General features: G+C 35.0%; 1 protein-coding gene across 4 annotated transcripts in view; it reads right to left on the minus strand.

Annotated features, from left to right (window-relative positions):
- Positions 1-387: 387 nt before the first annotated feature.
- The window catches only part of LOC145686017 (uncharacterized), a 70,730-nt gene continuing 48,554 nt past the window's right edge, over positions 388-22,563 (minus strand). For 3 of the 4 annotated variants that reach the window (XM_081758861.1, XM_081758860.1, XM_081758862.1), the window contains one exon: positions 16,082-21,629. In XM_081758861.1, coding sequence (XP_081614987.1) covers positions 20,150-21,629 — 1,480 coding nt within the window. In that variant the 3' untranslated portion in view covers positions 16,082-20,149. Of the gene's footprint in view, positions 2,649-16,081; positions 21,630-22,563 lie in introns of those variants that run through there. The other variant, XM_081758863.1, reaches the window with a different exon arrangement.

The raw sequence follows: 22,563 nt of genomic DNA on the forward strand, positions 1-22,563 counted from the left end.
AATCCATCCATTCAACCATAGATCTGCTAGTAGGAACACTAAGTCATCATGTAATAGTGGCTCTGAATCCTAACATTTTAGGTAGATTCTCAGTTAGAGGAAACGTTAGGAGTGGGGATAGTAAGTTTTAGTTGTAATTTACACTGGTAGAAGAAATTCAACATTCTGCCCTTCTTCCTCCTGGTGCGTGTCTGCGTTTACATAGTAGTTCAAAGATTCAGGAGAGCAGTGCGTACGCCACTGCAAACGAGGAAAAATGGTTCATGATTGTTCTATCACAAGCCCATGCCATTTTATTTTTAATCTCATTGTTTTTCCCCTTTCAGTTTGTTTATTCATTTCTTAGCACAAAATTGCATATAACATTTTTTGTTTAATTAGTTGGCAACATTTCTGCACTGCAGTCTGCATTGTTTACAAGGGGTGCAAAGCTTCGTGAAAATCAGATTAACCTTTATTAAACCAGATATAATCCGGCAGTGGCGTACGCAGAAATGGACAAAAAGGAGGTTCAAGCATTCAGGACACTGTGATTTTTTTTTATATATTAATATTGTAAAAGTTTAGTTTATTTTTCCATATCATCTTGCTCAAGGACATTTAAACTTCGAAATCCCCTTGCGAACGCCATTGTGGCCGGGGATCGAGCCAGGAACACTTTGCACCAAAGTAAGCATATCTATGCCAACGTTTCTTCACTTGCAACTGGTAATCAAAGGTAAGTTACCCAAGCATCTCAATTTTGTCAGTAATGGGGAGTATACTTAAAAGATACAACTATTACTGAATTATAAAAGAATATTCATTAATTAAACAAAAAAAAATACAACATATAATAATATAGTGCATAAATTTAACGTAACTTTATAGTATTACTGAAATAAGCAAAAGATTTCCCACGAACCTAAACATTAACGCTTTATTTTATTTTTTTTAAAATGAAACGATTAAGAAATAATGTTATATTCTGAACACTACTTAGATACTACATCCAGTTCACTTTCCTTGCTGGTTATTAGCCTTTGTATGTAGTTGTCACTACAGTGTATAGTTTACTTATATTTCACTTAGCGGTTTCACATTCTTCTTCATGCAAACAGGCAGTTATAAGTGTATAGTTTTAATAACCACTCATCCCCTCAAAAGTAAAATAAATAGATTTGCAATAAAGATTTTAAAAGAACCATAATGCATCCTTTCTCAGCTCAAAAAATTGAAAAAGATCACTTGTGTTTCGAAAACCACTCACTATACTCTTGTGTAGAATTACTTAACTAGATACCATTTTATTCTATCTCGCAAAAAGATCTGACTCTTTGTTCAGGCTTAAGTGAATCTGATTTGAGAGACAGTCAATACTCAAAAACATTTAGATATGACAGCATAATTTTATCTACGGATAAAAGTACAGTTCTTCATGAAGAGTGGCTGAAAAAAATGTTTCTGAACATGTTGTAAATGTTTAAATGTTAATTCACTTTTCCCTCTTTAGACGAGAGAAAAAAAGTCTGCCCTAGCCTTTTGAACGTTAATTTGCTCACTACCCCGTACCTTTATTAAACTTATTTCATTGGAAGTGTTTTGTTATTTTCAATGAAAACATATGTAACATAACTATTTTAAAATTTAAATGAATTCTCTCTCAAGAACCTGACGATGTGTGATTTCTTACATGCTTCAAAAACGTACATTTCTGAGAAAAGCCCTGCCCACAATATTCACAACAATACACTTTCTCCTGCGTATGAACTCTTCGGTGTCGTACAAGCATAAATCGCTCACAATACGATTTCTCGCAAAAATCACATTGAAATGGAGCATTGGCGATATGAGTTCGAGAATGTTGGACCAAATAATTTCGTTGAGTAAATGACTTACCACACTGATCACAAGAATATGCCGCAGTCGTTGTGGTATGAATTTTAATGTGTCGCACTAGATGGCTCTTGTCTGAAAACGCTTTAGAACAATATTCACACTGAAACGGTGTCTCGCCAGTGTGGGTGCGTACATGTCTCTCAAGATGCGCAGGACACGAAAACACCTTGCCACATAGCTGACACTCATATTCACCAGTATGCGTTCTTTCATGTTGTCGAAGGCTATCCCTCTTCTGGTAGACTTTCGTGCAAAAGTGGCATCTCATCATCCCTTCCTCTTCATCAGTGTGCTCGACTGTTATATGTCTCTGGAGACTCCTCTTGTGAAGGAATGGTTTATGACATAAACTACAAGAAAATGGGTGTTCAGGAAGTGAATGAATATTTATATGCTGCATGAGACTGCTTTTCAATTCATATGTCCTTGCACACACAGGGCAAGAATACATTGCTGTATCTATGTGGTGTTTCCTATGGCGACCCAAAGCATTTGCTGATGAAAATATTTTATTGCATTTTTTACACATGAAACAAGAATCATTGCGTCTATGGGCAAGTAGTGCTTCCTTTGTGGGAAACGCCTCTTCACATGATGTACAAGAATGCATCTTCGGAGCTTCAAAATGTCTTCTAATGTGTTTGTTGATATGCATCCTCTTTGTAACAGATTTCTTACACAGTTTGCAAGTAAATCTACGACGTCCCTTGAGTCGAGTTACGGATATATATTTATGGTAGTTTTCTGTAGAATTAGCCTGAATATCGTTGCTGAAATAAAATGAAAGAATAAACGCTATAAAAATTATTATATACATATCCCGAAATCTAGAAACTGTCTCACTGTTTCCCATATATAAATATTCTTATAAGATATTAAGAACATAAAAATAATTTTGTAATTGTAATAGTCTACTTAAAATATGTCATGCTATTTGAAAATATCCCGTGAGAAAGTAAATTTTGCTTTCAAAAACAATGATATACCTGAGGAAGAGAAATTTAGAAACTATAAACTTAAGTAACTTATTTTTATGGACAAACTTCATTCAGGGAAGCCTGAGTTGACATTCGCTCAACTTTTCATCCCACACCAATGCAATAGTATAGATAAGCTTCCGACAGTCTAGCTGCATGGTGCAAGACAGGACTGTGTCATTCTGTGGTGATAACAATGCTGTAGCGTACCTTAACGGCGACTTTCACAATATGGACCGTTATATGTATCACATTTTATTGCACTTCAAAAAGAATCTTGTCACTTAGTTTTTAGAAGCTCGAAACATATATTATCTACTACATTTTTCATCGCTACAAAGAAACCCTGTGATCAAAGAAAACTAGAGTTTTACGAACGCACGAACGTAGAGTTTTACGAACGCACGAACGTATTTAGTCTCTAATTTTAAATAGTACACAAGGTGACACAAGAATACATACAAAGATAAATAAATCTCACAAAATAAATTTTAAACAGTTTATTATGATTACAGACTTGCTCATGTATTTATAAAAATAGCAAATATTCACTTAACTTTCACATATAACTCCAATGATTTCTTCATAAAACTAGACTGTTGGAAAATATCCAATCATGCAATTTATGTAACAATGAAAGCACATACGTGCGGATAATTTCGAATATTGTTTCTACTTATAATGATTATACTAATAAAACAAAAGTAATTATTTCTTAAGCCTATTAAAAATTTACACATGAAAAATATACGAACGAAATTAAAGGTCACATAAATTAAATAGCCCACTGAACAACAAGACTAAAACATAAATTTTGTCTTTGAAGTTAATATTATTTTTCAACAAAATTTGATTTGAAAATACTGTTTTCATTGTTTCCTCTCTTTTTTCTTTTGTTTTTTCCTTTTTCTTTAACTTAATAAGTAGTTCTTAAGAAACTATTTTTGTTTTCATTTAAAAAGAAATAATATGTATCTCTTAAACTATCTGAAACTTAAATTTAAACAACAAACAGTTCAACATCCACCTCGACTATTTCCAAATATTTTCATATAACAATATTTTATAGTCGAATCACATGTCGGCCACCTTAGGGAACCTGAGCCCTATTATTTCAATATGTGGCCAATCCTACGTTATAGTTTTCGATCAACGAGTGAGCAGTGGAACAATCTCAAACTTTATAAGCCTCTATCTGAAAGGGCAAACAATTTCATTTTACCCTGCACTTTTGCACGCTGTACTAATTGCAAAAGTTATATACAGGATGTTAATTTATTATGTAGCCAAAATCCACTGGTGAAATCCTCACACCTAAACAATAAAAAAAGTCCATATGAACATAAGGCAAAAAACGCGTTGTTTCAAAGTTACGAGATCCCAAAATCGGCAAAAAAAAAAAAAAAAGTAATTTTGAGGCTACCTAGCTCGAACACTATGAGAGATATCAAAGGCAGATAAAGAACTATTAGAGAAACTAGTGCACTGCCTATGTAAATAACCATGTTTCAGAGTTGGGACGTATCGGCGCAACGGATTTTATAGAGGGAGCTGCGGTATAGATCCCGCTCTTCCACCTCTCTCTTTAAAATCATGTGCGCCAGTACAATCTTATGCACTTTTTTTTTATTGTTTAGGTGTGAGGATCTCCAGTGGATTTTGGTTACATAATAAAAGAACACCCTGTATATGATGTCACTCAGCTTTCTTAACATGTGACTAGACGATGTATCGATTCTCCCATATTAATGGCTCAAAAATTTACAACTCACTGTATATTTTCCCTGTATTCAAGAAAAAGAAATTCATGATATAACATAATTGATATTAATTCAGCGCCGATAAAGGCCAATCATCTAGAATCTTCCTCCCCCTTATAATGCTATGGAAGATTTCAGCTTGGTCGTTTGGAAATAAAACAATTATTGAAAAATAATATTTAACGTCTCGGATGAGAGAAACAACCGTCCTTCTACTGGCTGCAAAAGGTGATTATAATTCTTAACACGTTTTGATTAACTAGATTAAAATTTTTAATAGATCCTTAGATAAACAAACCACTTAACTATGTACGAAAGCTGGTGAGTGTTACTGTAAGAGAGACAGACTAAACAACACAACAGAACATTCATGTCAGTGGCGTAACGATAACTATGCTGTCCCGCCTGCAAAAATAAATTTCAGGCCTCCTAAAATATAATACACACTTAACAGGAAACAAATGAGTTACGATACGTTGTCATATTGCAACAGACAAAAATACAAATTAATACACACTTTTTTTTATAACTAGGTAATATTACCTTTGGGAGTTATTTCCTTATTTAGTAAATTAATTATAAATATATTTTTATATTAAAACAGAGGACGGAACGCTTTCTCGATGTTAGAATCTTCTGATTCCGCAGCTGGTACGTACGAGAGAAAGGAAAACAGTATGTGCGCGAGACAGTCGATACACTATGCACGATGTTGTTCGTTTTGGAAATGGTAAGCACTCTTAAAAATACAGTAACCTCAAAATTACTTTAATATACAATTTGACCTTTCTCATTCAAAACAGGCGAGAGCTTATAGGTTCTCAAGCCACGACAGGCCACCTGCAGACCCTAACGTTACACCGCTAATTGACATCCGTATACATTTATATTCCATTTTAGAAAATTCAATGACAAGTATAAAATTTGCTACATTAACAACTATCAAAGGTATAGTTTTAGTTGTTTTTTTTTTTTCTATTTCAGGAACGTTAGTATTATTAACCGTTCACTAATACTACTTAACAACTATTTACATTTAAACGATTCGTTAGTTAAACGGACGTTGAGTCATATTTAATAAATGATGGTAAAAGACGGTCTGACAATATAGTAGTGTTTGTAACTATACACTGAAGTTGCAATTATTGTCTTCAGTATAAGTTAACCTTTTATTAGAGGGATATTTCCTCCTATTTCACTCGGTTTCATAATTTCTATCGTACAGACAAATAAATCTACCATAAAAAAACTAACAATAAACACTTGAAACAGGTAACAGAACATCCTTTATCACACCATCCTTTCATGTTATATATCTATCTATCTATCTATCTATCTATCTATCTATCTATATATATATATATATATAATCTGAAAAGTTCACTGATCTGAAAATAGTATATTTTTATATTTGAACAGTATTTCACAATTTAATAAGTCTCAATTATTTTAAGCTGCATTCTTATGCCTACAGGCTAGGATTAATATATACAGATCGCTATTAAAATAACAGAAACACCTGGACAAAATGCAATTTACCTTGTTAATAAGGTGTGAGACCATCTTTAGCCTGTAGAACAGCTCTGATTCGTTGTAAAATGTAGAAATCTAAATCAAGAGTGGTTTTCAGGGGAATATTGTATCATTCTCGATGCAGTGCACTACTCAGCTTTGTCAACGAAGATGGGGAAGGGTATTTGTTCTGGAGTAACTCAACCAGAGGTCTGCACGGGTTCAGGCCGAGCCCGCGGGCCGGATTCGGAGTTACACTTCGGGCTTAGGCCGTAAATTTTTAAATATACAACCATACTTTCAAGCCTTTTCAAGATTAACTTTGTAAATATACTGTACAATATTTATGGGACGGTTCTTTCTGGATAACTTTTAAAGCATAACTGCAAACCCAATTGCTGTAGATAAAACTACAATTTCGCATTAATTATTAAGTATCTGTAATTTGGGTTTATTACTCTTAAATAGCAAGCTCAATATTGAACTTAGGAAGAAGTTGGTCAAGTGTTATATCTGGAGCATTGGACTGTATGGTTCAGACACTTGAACATTACAGAAGTTACAGAAGAAATGTGGTGTTGGAAGAAGATAGAGAACATAAAATGGACAGAGAGAGCAACAAACGAAGATGTTTTAAAACGGATAGGAGAGGAGAGGACACTTCTAGTCAGCATCCTTCGTAGGAAGGCCAATTGGATTGGACACATCTTGCGAAGAAATTGTCTTCTTCATACCGCCATAGAAGGAAAGATGGAGGGAAAGAGAGGAATAGGAAGAAGAACACAACTGATCGATGATTTGAGAAACAGAGGAAAATATTGGGAGTTAAAAGAGGAAGCTGAGGATCGAAAAACGTGGAAGAAACATTTCCACGTCTAAATCTAAATTTGAAAAAAAAAAACAAAAAAAACTGTAGTCCCAGGGCCTGCCGAAAGGCAGAATACTTAATCATAATAATTCGGGCTTATTTCGGATTCATTCGATTATCAGAAGGGCTTGGGCCTAAAGGGTAAAACATTTCGGACTCGGGCCGGCCCCGGGTTAAATTCCATCCCGTGCAGACCTCTAAACTCAACACATATGTTCAATTATGTGAGGTCCGGGAATTTGGCGGGCAGGAGAGACGAAGTTATACCGATGTTCACAAAACTTTGGTTCAACGGTGGTCAGCGCTTTGGAATTTGCAACATGACGCGGGTGCTCACGTTATCCAACTCGTGTCGGTCAGTAATTTTCTCAATAGCTGTTCCAGGTACTGGTTGAATTCCTCAAATACTTTTCCCTCATTTCCTCTAAGGTCATTGGCGAATTCTCTTCAATACTTGACACAGAAAATGCATGTCACAGAAGATTGTCTTTCGTCCACTAATACTCTTCGTCGATAGCACTCATGATCTGCTGTTGAGTTCTACAAGTCATCACATTGGACACTGTTCTTTGCGACACACCTACCATACTGGTCATCTAAGATGAATCTGCGCTAACTAACCGTGCACCCACAATTTGACTTCTTTGAAACTGGGGTATCCTATTTTGCATCAACACCGTCTGACACCTTCAACAAATGCCTCCGTTCTGCCCCACTTGATGTACTACAGATGATAACAAAGCACTACATCAGGTCAGGCGCTGTAAAGCATCCTCAGTGTTCCAACTCTGTTCTCTTACATGTGTTTCCATTATTTTAATAACCAACAGTACATGTTTTGGAAGACCAGTTAATATTCCATAACTTTTGAGTCTAATTGTATATTTTTTATCTACGGATAAAAGTACAGGGCATTTTTACGAAAGCCGAATAGCCAAGTGTTTTCTTAACAATACTATACGTATTCAAGTGTTGTTTTTACTGTTTTTTCTTAGACTTTTCTTTATTATACAATAATAATAAATTTAAATGATTTGCTCTCTTCAGAACCTCACGATGTGTGACTGCTTACATGCTTCAAAAACGTACATTTCTGAGAAAAACCCTCCCCACAAAATTCACAACAATACACTTTCTCTTGTGTATGAACTCTTGTATGTCGTACAAGCATAAATCTCTCACAATATGACTTCTCACAAAATTCACATTGAAATGGAGCATTAGTGATGTGAGTTCGAGAATGTTGGACCAAATAATTTCGTTGAGTAAAGGACTTGCCACATTGATCACAGGAAAAAGATGCAATCGTAGTTGTATGTACTTTAATATGTCGCACTAGATGGCTCCTGTCTGAGAAGGCTCTCGAGCAATATTCACACTGAAACGGTGTCTCACCAGTATGGCTGCGTACGTGTCTCTCAAGGTTTGCAGAGCATGGGAACACCTTATCACATAACTGACACACATATTCACCAGTATGTGTCTTTTCATGAAGTCGAAGGCTATCTTTGGTCTTATAGGCTTTCGTACAAAAGTGACATCTCCACTGACTTTTTTCTTCGTCAGTATGCTCGACTATAATATGTCTCTTAAGGCTCCTCTTATGTAGAAATGTTTTTTGGCAGAAAATACAAGAAAACGGGAGATTAGCAAGCGTATGTATATTTATATGCTGAATCAAACTAGTTTTCCATTCATATGTCTTTCCACATATATTACAAGCGTACCTTCGCTTCTCTAAATGGGTCCTCCTATGGCGAGACAGAGCACGTGATGATGAAAATACTTTATTGCATTTTCTGCACATGAAACAACGACGACAATCATCCCGTTTATGATCGAACAATGCTGTCTTCGTAGAAAATGATTCTTTGCATGATTTACAAGAATATGGTTTCACAGGTTCACCTTCGAAATGTTTTCTTATATGTTTGTTGATAAATATCTTCTTTGTGACAGATTTCTTACACATTGTGCAAGTAAATCTACGACGACCCTTGAGTCGAGTTACGGATATGTATTTATGGTAGTTTTCTGCGGAGTTATCCTTAATATCGTAGCTGAAATAAAAATGAAAGAAAAGTTCAACACACACACACAAAAAAAAAAAAATAAATAAATAAATAAAAAATAAATTAAACATCGCGAAACGCGCCAGGTATCTTCATTTATACGGAAATATTGTTCTTGAATACTACTGTCAATATTAAACAAAAATATTTATTCTGAAATTTCAACCATCCTACTACAAAATATCTCGTTCTTGTGTTTTAGGAGACGATCCATACTGAGAAGGTGGAAAACTTAGAAGCTGAATATTTTACTATCTTATTTTTCTGGACAAATTCTATCTTCAGACACAATAACTTAGTAAAGTCGATATCTACTAAACTATCATCTTACACCAAACAATGAGACAGGGAAGAGACGCACTCTAACGTTCTTGCAGCTCAATGGTGTCTTGTTCTATATTCGTTTTTAAGATGCCATTGACTCGTACAGAAGAAAATTATTCAGAAGCAGATAGTGAATTGCACAGTGAGGCAAAACTCGTAGTAAATTTTGGAAGCTATTCGATTAAAATATATATGTTAGTAAAGTACTTTAATAATACATTCCACCTGAACTATTTAATAGAAAGAAAAAGAAGAAGAGTACTTTCAAATAATTTAGCTAAGCAATTTCCAAGCTTCTGTTGAATCTACTTGTACCTGTTTTAATACAAAATTAATTGTAATTAACTTGTAATATTTCATAATACGAGAGAAACTATCCTGTCTTCGACTTTGAGTTGTATTTTGTGTCCTTCTGCAACGCCGAGGTCATGAAGGACGGGACTTACTAAAATAAAATACCAGTATAACGAAATTTTGTTATACTGAAATAAGTGGATTCTCAGGGTTTAACCTGTTACATCCACTGCAGGATGTAAATTACTTCAACATCCATTTTTAGACATTGGATTTAACCATTTATTGTATAACTGTTTGTTTTATATAAAGGTATACGTTTTGAATAATTCTTAATGGAGAATATTATTTTAAATTGAGTAGACAAACGATTTAAACAAATTCTTAATAATTGTATTTAATTTCTAAGGGCATTGTGTACTCTATAAAATGGTGTGTTCATATTTTTTTATGCTGATATACTTTCTGTTCTTTTCAGGTCATTAAAATGAAGTGTCAAATCGGAACATTTTCGACACCTGCTGCTGTTCGAATTTAATCGAGGTGACGAAGCCACAGAAGTCGTTCGAGAGATCTGTGAAGCTTATGCGAAGAATCGCTGCTTGTGCCTACGTATTGACCGATGCCGGGCAATCAAACCGGTGGCGATCGTGGCGCGTTGATTTTTGTTGTTGTCGGTCAAAGCATGTGGAACCCATGCGCCCAAATTTTGAATCTTTCCCATCGAGTAAAGGTGACGCTCTATAATACTGTGGGTGCACTTCATTATCTCTGCCAATTCCCTTGTTTGGTGTGGATATTCGTGAATAAGCTGATTCAGTCGTTCCTCATCGAATTGAACAGGGCGTCCGGTGCGATGCTCGTCTTTGAGGTCGAAATTGCACTCTTTGAATCGCTTAAACCAATAATGAGCCATCCTAAGAGACATCGCTTCTTCGAAATAAATTTCACACGTCTCTTGAATAACTCCTGTGGCTTTGGTACCTCGATTAAATCCGTACAGCAGAAGGTGTTCGAAAATACTCTTTTCTATCCGACTTTACATTCCATTTTAATGACCTGAAAAGAACACAAAGTACATCAGCATAAAAAAAAAATCTGAACACATCATTTTGTAGAGCACATAATGCGCTATCGAATAACATAGCACGCATTGTCACACACTTTATTTTTCATGCAAAATTTACACTGAAAAAAAAATATACGCGAACCCAACTCAATACACAAAATTTCTTTGATGGAATAACGCTCACTGATTACTTTCAAAACGCTATCCTGCTCGACCGATCGCGCATATGCATGGGCGGCGATTAGGGGGGGGCAGTTGCCCCCCCCCACTTTTTTGAAGTAACCCATTAATGTATATAGCTTCATTTGACAATGTAATGTTTTATATGTATTACTGGTTCATAAAAAAATGGTGCCATATAATATTTCCCGTTGCGTGAGTACATATTGGTTGTCTTCTCGTGGAGTTAAGCAAGCTACAGGAATTGTGTTTTAATTGCAATTCAAAGCAATTAATATTGCAATCGCGTATTTCTTTAAATTTCGTAGCATATGCTTGTAGTATTTACTGTCTTTCATTTTCTAACAAGGTACATTCGCGAAGTGTACCCTCGGGATTCGTGTAAAATTGATTCAAATGCAAAGTTCTCCTCGTCACAATGTGTATTGTACTAATTTTAGCGGCCCATACTGGTATTTATGTACCTTCATATATCCAGAATTCAATCATATACTAGTATAACGCTCAGACATGTTATTGCTTTTAGATGTAACTCGACATGAATGTGGGCATGTGCAAAACAAATTTGATCAAGTACTGCTTCTCTGACACATGCTACCAACCCGAGCTGCCATCTTGGATTCAACTTTTGGTTTTTCAAAAGGGAATAGGTGCAAGTGAGACATCAAATTCATGTACAGTTTTCTCGGAAACTCACTGATGTAGAGGATTTTACTGTAGCTTGTACCGTTTGCAAGGTATTGCATGTTAAATCCTTCCAGGCATTTCGCGAATAGACATTGCAGAGTAATATCAGTTACACATATATTTTTGATGTTGACAAATCAAAACAATTTCTAACTGGAAAAATACTGTAGATATAAACAAACTCCTTACAACATTGGTGTCATAATCTTATTACATTTCTGTGAGTGATTGTATTACTTCCATGATATACTACAACAAAGAAGTATTGTATAACGGTCAAAATGCTTAATGTAAATTCAGATACGACCATATTTAGGTGAAGACCATTTCCGTATTGACGTCTGTGTCTCTGTATTATGTACATTCAGAGAATATTTCGTCAACGATAAATCACGTAAAACACTACATATACACAGCGGGCCCTGCACAACTTTCTATTTGATTCAATATTCATGAAGTACCTGACATTTAACATGCAATAGCTACGGTAAAACTCACTACACTAGTGATTTTCCGAGAAATTGTACATGAACTTGATGTATCACTTGCAACTATTCCCTTTTGAAAAACCGAAAATTGAATCCAAGATGGCAGCTTGGGTTAGTAAGATGTGTCAGGGAAGCAGTACTTGATCAAATTTGTTTTGCATATGCCCACATTCATGTCCAGTTACATCTAAAGAAACTAAAAGCAATTTTGTGTCCGAGCGTTACACTAGTGTATGATTGAAAAATGAAAATGAAATCTTTGAGTTTTACGTCCCACGATTATGTCGGTTAGGCTAAAGGAGACGGTGATGATGAGTAATGAATGAAAATGGTGGAATGAAGAAAGTGGGAGGAAACGGGAGAACCCCGAGAAAACCCACGCACACGGTGTTTGTCCACCACAAAGTTCCTTTGGCGGTGGCTGGGATCGAACCCGGGACCCCAAGCACTAGTGTATGATTGAATTCCGAATATATGAAGGCTCATAAATACGCAAATTACCAGTATGGGCTGCTAAAATTAGTACAATACACATTGTAGCAAGGAGAACTTTGTATTTGAATCAATTTTACACGAATTTTGAGGGGACACTTCGCGAATGTACCTTGTAAGAGTAATAACGTATATTTAATGTCATGTGTGAAATTATAAATTAAGTTATTCATTAATCTCCAGTTTGAACATAACTTTTGCAAAACAAGCCTCATTATTCATTACTATAATTAATATTAGCTATCCTTTCTATTTACTTGTTTTGTAAATTTTTTTATTAAATAATCTGATCACACAATTTTCCAGACAGAGTTTTAAGATGTTCATGAGAAAGGAATCAAATCTCTTCTTACACCTTCGTTGTTTAAGAGTACAAAGGGCTAGTATTTACTTCCGTTGCTCTTGTTAATTTATTTAATAAAATATGAAATACGATATATGGTATTTTAACCGAAGAAGATAGTATCCTATTAGTTATACAACCTTTCGTCGAACAAAGTGTTAGAAACAATCAGATAAACTAAGATTAATATACAAATATTCAGATCATGCCTTGCCCCCCCACTTTTAACGTCCAATCGCCGCCACTGCGCATATGTATGAAAAATGGCCACCATATAATCTAAGTGATAAGATAATGTAATACGAAAAATATTCGTATTATAAAATTAAATTATATTTTGAAACAATAAAGTTAGATATACACAAAATGACGACATTTTCATTTATGATACTGAATGTGTAAGAAGTCGTGAAAATGAAATGTTTTGACACGAATTAACTACGAAAAAAAAAAAAAAAAAAAAAAGTGGAGCAAAAAAATATTTCGGAATTTTGAACATTTTGTTATACCGGCATTCTTGAAAGCAATATTTTACTTTATTAACGTGAGCTCCGAACCACGACAAGGCCTTGAATCCGGTGCCGCTCGTGAGTGCTAAATCAATCGTTACTAATTATCTCGCCTCCACGAGGACTGGATTAGAGAAACACGCCACTAACTCCGGCTACAGTGAGAACTTTTAAACTGAAAACTATCCACTACGATGAATTTATTTCCTAATTTACTACGATCTAAGATGACTAAGTGGAATAATGCTTTCAAAAAAGGGTGCAGATGTTCACACAGACTCGGATAAAGTCTTATACGAGAAGCACACCGAAAGTACGTGCCGTTTCGTTCTAATTTCCAAGACTAATCTGAGTTTATTTCTCAATAAACTCTCCCGCTTTATTGATGCACAGTTGTCATCGCTCCGTCCATTTTGTGCAGCAAATGGCATAGTCATCTTTGGAGGTATGTTTCAGATATTGGAAAGCAGCACTTCCCAGAAAAGATGTACTGGCAAAATGGCGTCCATGAAGACGAATCCTTGGGAACAATCAGATGTCACTCGGGGATAAATTTGGTAAGTACAGTAGGTGTAGCAGAAGTTAAATACCGTGGTCACCCTAGAACGAAGTCACAACATTAGTACGGTCCGGCGGTACATTGTTTATGTGGAGGACAAAATTGCCATTTCTTATTTATGGTTATGATGTTTCTTAGAGCATTTTGAAAAAAAAAAAAATCTGTATCCAAACGTGTACTCGCCCGTAATTTTATGACCTTTCGGAACAGGGTGCCACAATATCACTCTCTCGGAATCCTTGAAGATAGCGTACTACAGTACCTTCTCGCTGGATGCTACCTAACGAAATTTTTCTGGGATTGGTGAATCTGTTTCCACTGCATTTACTTTTTTTTTTTTTTTCCTGGATTGGATAATGGAATCTATGATTCATCCATTGTTACAACCTACTTTCCAAGCAATTGTGTCCCTCTTGTTCTGAAACGTGTCAAATTTGCAGCATTGGTCAAATCCTCGCCTCTTTCTGATCTTCATTAAGCATTCATGGAATGCAGCGATAAGAAACTTTCATTAGCCCCAGTTCGTTTCTAATTATTCGTTCTATTGTTCCCATTATTAGACTCAGTGTATCACAAATCTCCTACATTGCGATACGACTACCTTCCACGATGAAATTTTCAACACAGCCATACTAGCGTCAGCTCTAATCATCTTTCACACTCGTTCGCCCTGCTTTGAACTCTCGCATCCATTTCGTAACTGTTTTCTGCAAAAGCACTATCACCACACACACCCTCCAATTGACCATCAGTTGCACAACTTCCAGCTGCAGTGAGGAATTTCACAATTGCCCGTTGCTCTTCAACGGAAAATTTCATGTCTTCGAGCAGTATTAAAAAAAGCATCTTACTCTTCAGATATTGTGACAACTGCTGCCACCAACTAAACAAAAATTGTACTGTTAGAGACAAAAGGTGAAGGTTTCTGACGCCACAGTTGCTTTCCTAAAATGACAAAATATGGACTTTAGAACAAAATGGCACGTACTTTTGGTGTGCACCTTGTAATACGGAAACGACCTGCATGATTCGAAACTGCCACTTCAATAACTTTTGCTAGCTTATTATTATTTTCTGTTATTCAAATTGCCTCGACCAATGTTCAGGTATACGTTTCAGTTGAAATTCTTCACAGGCTTACACCATTCATACAAGGTGTTCCGGGAATAAACCGACAAAATTTGCATACATATTCAGGCCCGCAATACAAGAAAAAAGTCTATCTACGACCTTAGTCGGAAACGCCTAATTGTTGGAGGTGTGGTCAACTTAAGATAATTAGTGAAACTAGCTGTAGATTTCGAACAAAATCGCAGATACACTTTCTTCTTGTATTGACGTCGGGTATACGCATGCGAAGTTCTTCGGTTTACTCCTAGACTATCTTATATCATCATATATATTCGAATATATGGGAAGGGGAGTTAATGTAACTGATTACTTAAGAAGTGCTAATACTTTTTTTTTTTTTTAACTTATGCAAAACTCAGCTTTACGTTGTTCTTTCACGTAACTCTGGTCACACTTCCTTAAATCCAAAATCATCCTCTGCGACATTCCAGAGAGACAAGACCCCTTTCCTGAAGCAGCACTTGTTGCAAATTTATATATTCCTATTTCTGCTTATTGTTAAGTCATAAAGAAGTATTCTTGAAAGAGGAAGTATTCATCATTAAGACTCTAGAAAATATTCAACAAATACAATTTTAAAGTTCCGAATCTCCTAGAAGAACTCGGAAGTCACTCACAGATTACAGAAACTATTTTATGGATGACATGGTCCACTTTGGTGTCTAAAAAATTTAGGTTGTGTTTGCGTCAAGTAGCATACTTGCATGTCTAAAAAGAATACGGATCAGAATTAGGGAATACATTAAGAACTCTAACAGTGAATAAATCACCATTTTCAGAGTTGTCTAAGCACCTAAACGATTCAAAACATACAATCCAGAATATAAAATTTTTATATAAGACTTTTTCAATGGCTTAAGGAAATGCGTTTAAATCATATTATAAAAAGAATAATCTAAAGTTAAATTTAGGTATTGATAATTAGAAAAACAATGAGATTAAATAATCAACAACTTTATTAACAAATATAAAAGTTCACAGTAATCAATATATTTTTAATAGACCCTTTTCACCGAAATACACATAGAATTTCACAAATACAAATAAAAAAATCTTATATCATTAAGCATATGATTTAGCAACGCAAACTATGGCAACAGATGTAGAGGCAATTGTGAAAGGTTTTAGTAGTTTATATTGTTTAGAAGAGTATAAAATAAGGAAACTTCCAATGTAGGATTGATACATATTGCAGTCAACACACTTTAGTAAGATCATGTCCTAGAATTGCAAGTGGACGGAAATGCGATAAAGTACCACACCACATTTAAGATGTAAGAGGACACAAAACCTGTATTCTAATCTGGACTTGAAAAAGGAATCAGAATGATGCTGAAATTATTAACCAGTTATAAGTGAACATTCAGTATTAGGTGAGTACATTTTCTTTTTAACTGTTACAAAATACGCCACTTGCAAACTTTCATATATCAATATTAAACTTGCAAAATCGACAAGATTTGAAAATAAATGTTTGGTGTGTACAACAAACAGTGAAATGCTTGAAAGACAGACAATAATAAACCGACAAGCTAGCTTATATATTACAAGTTCCTATTTCTTCAGCGCATCTAACATTATTATAAATCGCACAAACAAATCACTATTATAAATGTACAAAACTCATGAGACTAAACATGAAAAAAAGTATCGTAACGGCAGAATTAATATTAGCTGGTTACATTATGCTTGATTGTTTCTAAATACTAAATCTATATTATTGAAACTTTTACATGTTTCATTTAATGAATATTCTACTTTTTGTGTAAGTGATTTGTAATAATGTTAAGTGCACCGTAAAGTACAAATTTTTGATATTTCACTCCTTCATTATAATCTTCAGCTCTAGTAAGTGGAATTTGTTAAACTTCGATACTAAACTTAGGAAGTAATTTTCAACTGTTGGGCTTCAAATAAAGTTGTTTATGCACCTATTGGGGTTTAAGTAAGGTTGTTTACGCTAACAGAGAAAATTAAAGAACAAGAAGTCTTGAAGAAAATGGTATTTGTTGCAATGTTTTTGAATAATCCAATCCTAAGTTGTACAAGTTATGCTGCAGTACTCAACAAAAATGACCGCAAACTCACAAACAGACTGGGATTAAAACTTTTAAAAGACATTTTTGTACTGCCAATGAATATGGTAATAGTATGTTAAAACAATGAAAAAAAAAAAAAAAATAGTCAAGCAACCCTCTTTGGATTACTTCATATGGATTCACTCTGAAATATCGCATGTCTTTTTCAGGTCTAGCTTATTCTTTCACTCCAATAAACTAAGTAATTGTCATTATGCTTGGGCTTTTTTCCTCTTTCACTATTTACCACTAGTCTCCCCTACATGTGCATTTTTCTTTCCATCTTCGAACCTTAATTTTTCCGAAATCACTTTCAACAACGTTCAGTTTCTAATATTTGGCCTTCCTTTTCTTCTGCTGCAGTAAAGTGTTTCTTTCATTATTTTGTGTGGCATTAATTACGTATTCCACCCCACTCACTCGATTCCATTTTACAAACCTAACTACATCCTGGTTCTTTATTATATCGTTTATCTCTTCATTATTTCAAGTTCACATTTCTTGCTCTTTGATTGGTCCGTAAATGTTTCGTATTCTTCTTTCGAATGTTCCAAGATGTTTCTGATTTTCTTTCGTTAGTGGCCACACTTCAGAATCGTATGTTGTTACTGGTCTTGTTTTATATATATTTTCAGTTTTGTTCCTATGCATATGTTATTACTTTTTAGAAGTTTCATGTGTAAATGGTATGCTTTATTGCCTAGTTCTTATTTCTGATTACTAAGCCCAAATACTTGCACTTTCCAATTTTTCCACATTATTTATATTCTACTGTGATTGATTTTTGTTTCCTTTCTGTTGTTCTTTCCTTACTACTACATTTAAACTGTACTGGGAACTTCTGAAATTAACTGAGTTCCCCTAAGAAATATACAATATAAAAAAGAATATTATATTTCCTAAGTTTTAAAGGGGGAACTAATTTCAGTAGAGCAAATGAGGATAATGCAATTTTACAAACAAATCGCATGTAGTCCACTAGAAATTTAACTTTGGAGCTACTATAAATCCTACTGCGCCCGTTCTATAGTCCAGATTTTGTGCCTTTGATCTCCACATGTTCTGTTCCATCACGTACTGTTGGCACAGTGAACAGCTTACGTCAACAGAAAATGGGGAAAACGGTACCATAATCCAAAAGCACTGCTAACATGGTTTTGATGTTTGATCTTCCTGTCCACAAAATATAAAAATGAAATGAAATCTTCAGTTTTAAGTTCCACGATTATGCCGGTTAGGCTAAAGGAGACGGCGATGATGAAAAATGAATGGAATGGCGGAATGAAGAAAGTGGAAGGAAACGGGAGAACCCCGAAAAAACCCACGCACACGGTGTTTGTCCACCACAAAGTTCACTTGGTGTGAGCTGGGATCGAACCAGGGACCCCATGCACCAGAGGTGAACATTCTACCGCTGAGCCACCGCGGCTCCCTTTCCACAAAGTGTATGAGTTCCCACCGGTCATGAACAATACTGGAGATAACGAAAAGCCTAATGAATGCTGCACTTTGCAGAATATGCTTGTATTGTACACAGTTGGTAAAGATATGAATATTGCACTTCAAAACGTTATAGACTCAACCTGTTAATACCAATTACAGACTACACTGAACTTTATATATACACAAGAAATTGAAGTCAATGTAAGAAAACGTCAGTTTATGTCCGAAGGACTAAACACATTAAAACAGCACCTTGGTTTGGTCTTCTAATAATATTGTTTCCAGTACAAAATGTACGTTTAGATAATACAGATCAAGAGTAAAATACACATAGGGAACCATTTCTATAAGCCTCTTTGAAAGCTGCTGCGAAAAGAAGAAATCAGGGAAACGCACAAGATGTCACGACTCCCAAACAGTTCACTGCTACTGCAATCAACCTCACAAATGTGAATCAAAAAACAATCAAGTTTTTCAAAAGTATTCTCGCTTTTATCTCAAAACCATGAATAATTTTTTTTTTCAAAATGTCATTTATCAAAGTATACAGGGTGGCCCAAAAGTAGGTATACAGTCCCGTACTGAATTTTATATCATTTCTTATTGTTATCAAACCTAGGTAGACCTAGTTTCTTTATTATTTGTTCTTAACGTCTTTTCACTTATAACTTAAGCCCAGAACAGTCGAAGCAAATAAATCCATAAACTAGAATGTTACACTTGATCAATGCAGGGGCGTGTCTCACATACCTTCTAGATCAGTGGTTGCCAAACTTATGAAGCTTCTGAGCTACAGTACCGTTTTCAAATCCTACTGTGAGCTACCAACCAAAAGAACTAACAACATTTTTTTTTTTAATCTTGCATCTGTTTATAGAGGAATCAATGGAGGAATCAAGGTTCCAACCGGAGCGTTAACGCGATCTATCGAAAAAGTCCCCGCGAGCTACTAGTAGCTCGCGATCGACGGTTTGGAGATCACTGCTCTAGACGGTGCTGACTGGACACCTTAAATTCTGGTTATTCAATTATTCATATCAGTCAATCAATATAGAACTGTACGTGAAAAAGATTTGTCTGGAAAACAGTACATTTAAAAGTGAAAGAAAAACTAAAAATATAATTTTTGAAAGAAATTTGATTGTTTTGAAAGTAATAGTGAACTACACTCACTTTTCAATTTTTCACTATCCTTATCCATTCCTACCTACTAATTACAAGCTGCACTACAAATTTCCAAAGCTGCGCTACTTCATGGCTTTCTACTTTAAATTAATAGAACTCCATAACATTACGTGACACACCATCAAACCCAATTCAAAATGAGTAGTTACAAATGATTATTAATTTATTAAGTAATATTTTAAATATATAAACAGCATCAAAACATTTGTATGCACTTGATTAACTTATCAGAAATATAAAATCCATCTATCAGTAATTATCAAAACAAACAGATATAATTAGAATTAGATAACTCAAAATTTACTGTTGTTCTTTATTTGCATTATACTCACTATGGCCTCTAACGTGTTTCAAAAACTGGCTCTTCTGCGAAAATCCTTTACCACAAAATTCACAACAATACACTATTTCTTGCGTATGAATTCTTCGATGTCTTTCAAGCAAAAATCGTTCGCAATAGGATTTTTCACAGAAATCACATTGGAAAGGAGCATTTGTAATGTGAGTCCTTGCATGTTGAACTAAGTTACGTCGATGTGGAAATGTTTTACCACACTGATCACAAACAAATTCTTGAGTGGATTCTGTATGAATTTCAATGTGGCGCATCAGATGGCTTTTATCTGAAAATCGTTTCGAACAATACGCACAATCAAACGGCCTTTCACCTGTGTGCGTGCGCATATGCCTTTCCAAGTGACTTCTACAATCGAACAATTTATTACACAACTGACACTGGAAATTTGTTGTATGGGTTCTTTCGTGCCGATAGAGACTGAACCTATCAAAGAACTCCCTTCCACAGAAAAAACAGTGAATCGGCTGCTGAGTTGTATGATGACTCGTTAGATGGCTATTCAAATTCCTTTTGTGAGTAAACGATCTGCTGCATAAAACACACGCGAATGGCTTTTTACCTTCCTCTGCTCCTGCATGTGTGTGCACTTTCAAATGAGATGCATAATTTTCTTTCCGCTCGTACGATTTTCCACAGAATTCACACACAAATTTGGTTTCAGCATGCACTGCTTTATGCTCCTTCAATTCAGCTAGTTTCGGAAAAGACATATTACATAAGCGACATGTGAAAGTGCGATTTAACCCATGAATTGCTTTATGAATATTTAACGATCGTTTAGAAGAGAAACACAAACCACACGTCTCACACGGATACACCTCAGGTTCTACTTGCATGTGTGACTTTACGTGTGTTATCATGAACTTTCGTCTTGTAAATGATTTTTGACATACATTACATGTGTAAACGCGAATATTGTCTTTATCTTCATCACGCGACAGAGTAATGTATGGAAGTACCTCATGAAGTGCAACGTGTTCCTCCAAATCATTTTTCGTGGGAAAAATTTCCTGACATACACTACAAGAATGAACATCCGGCTTATTTTCTAAATGTTGCCTCACATGACTAAGTATAGGCCTTCTCTTAGTTTCAACTGCTCCACACAGGTTACAAGTGTAGGAATAATCGTTCTCCCCTGTCCCTTTTCGGACTACCGAAATATAGGGGTGTTTTCCATGAATAATTTCATGTTCATTCAAAGCACGTACCGAAGTGAACGGTCTTCCACAGTTCATACAAGGGAAAGTAGGTGATTCGCCTGTAATGTGTTTTTGAATATGGAAATACATATCCTTTCTCTTGGTGGCAGTCTTCTGGCATGTATTACACGTATATAAGTAATGGCCATCGTCCTTCTTCTTCCGAGAAAACGCAAGTTTACCGTCTGATCCAAGGTCACATATTTCGGTTAACTCAACTCTGAAATGAAATAAACAGTGTTAGCAGCTATTTAAACTGCAACTTTTGGAGATATATTTTTACAATATTAATTAACTTTCTATTTAAACATATAATTAAATTATTATACTTTCCATTTCATGATTCCCTTTCTCAACTAGTAACATAAACCAATACATATTCGTACACTGCAAGTGCACTCATATTTACCTGTGGAAATGAAATGTTCACAGCAAGCGCGAAAAAGTGTTCTGGGAAAAGAGATCAATGCAGATAAGGTAACAATTACGTAACATATTGTGTACCTGATAAACAATGTAAAATAATAGCAAGATACAGCGGCTTGGTGGAATAGATATGAAAATTGTCGGCAGAATGCACGACCGTGCTATAGAAATATACGCATTACCAATTTCGGATCTTTTAAGTGTTTAAATGAAGACTAGCTTTACAAGCATTGAAGAAAAGAAAGAAAACAAGATGTTTATCTTCTGCTTATCTTCAAAGGAGAAATTTTGAATTCCGTTTAATTTTCTAAATAGAAATATACGATACGAAATATATACATTAATTTGTTCTATTAGAAGTTATTATGTGACTTTATACATACATCACAAATTTAATAAATCGAAAGAGCCGCATGTGGGAAATACAAAATAACTTACAATCACAAGGATGTCTAAGCCAAGTTTCTCGAAATTTTGAGGTGTAGAACAGAGGGAGATTTCTCCATCACGTATGTTTTTTTTTTTTTTTTTTTTTTAAATCATCATCTTTTCTTCACCCATCAGCAAACTAAATTAAGAACTCCCTTATATACATCATCCAGTTTTTAGTTCAACATACAACAGTATCTGGCAAAATTCCTGACTAGTTACCAACACAAATTATGTTCTGGAACTAATAACAGAACATATACAGGTCGTCTTAAAAGTATTGAGCCTCTTGCGCACGA

The sequence above is a fragment of the Thermobia domestica genome, chromosome 5, assembly GCF_964235325.1.
Source record: "Thermobia domestica chromosome 5, izTheDome1.hap1.1, whole genome shotgun sequence".
In the NCBI taxonomy this organism is placed as follows: Eukaryota; Metazoa; Arthropoda; class Insecta; order Zygentoma; family Lepismatidae; genus Thermobia; species Thermobia domestica.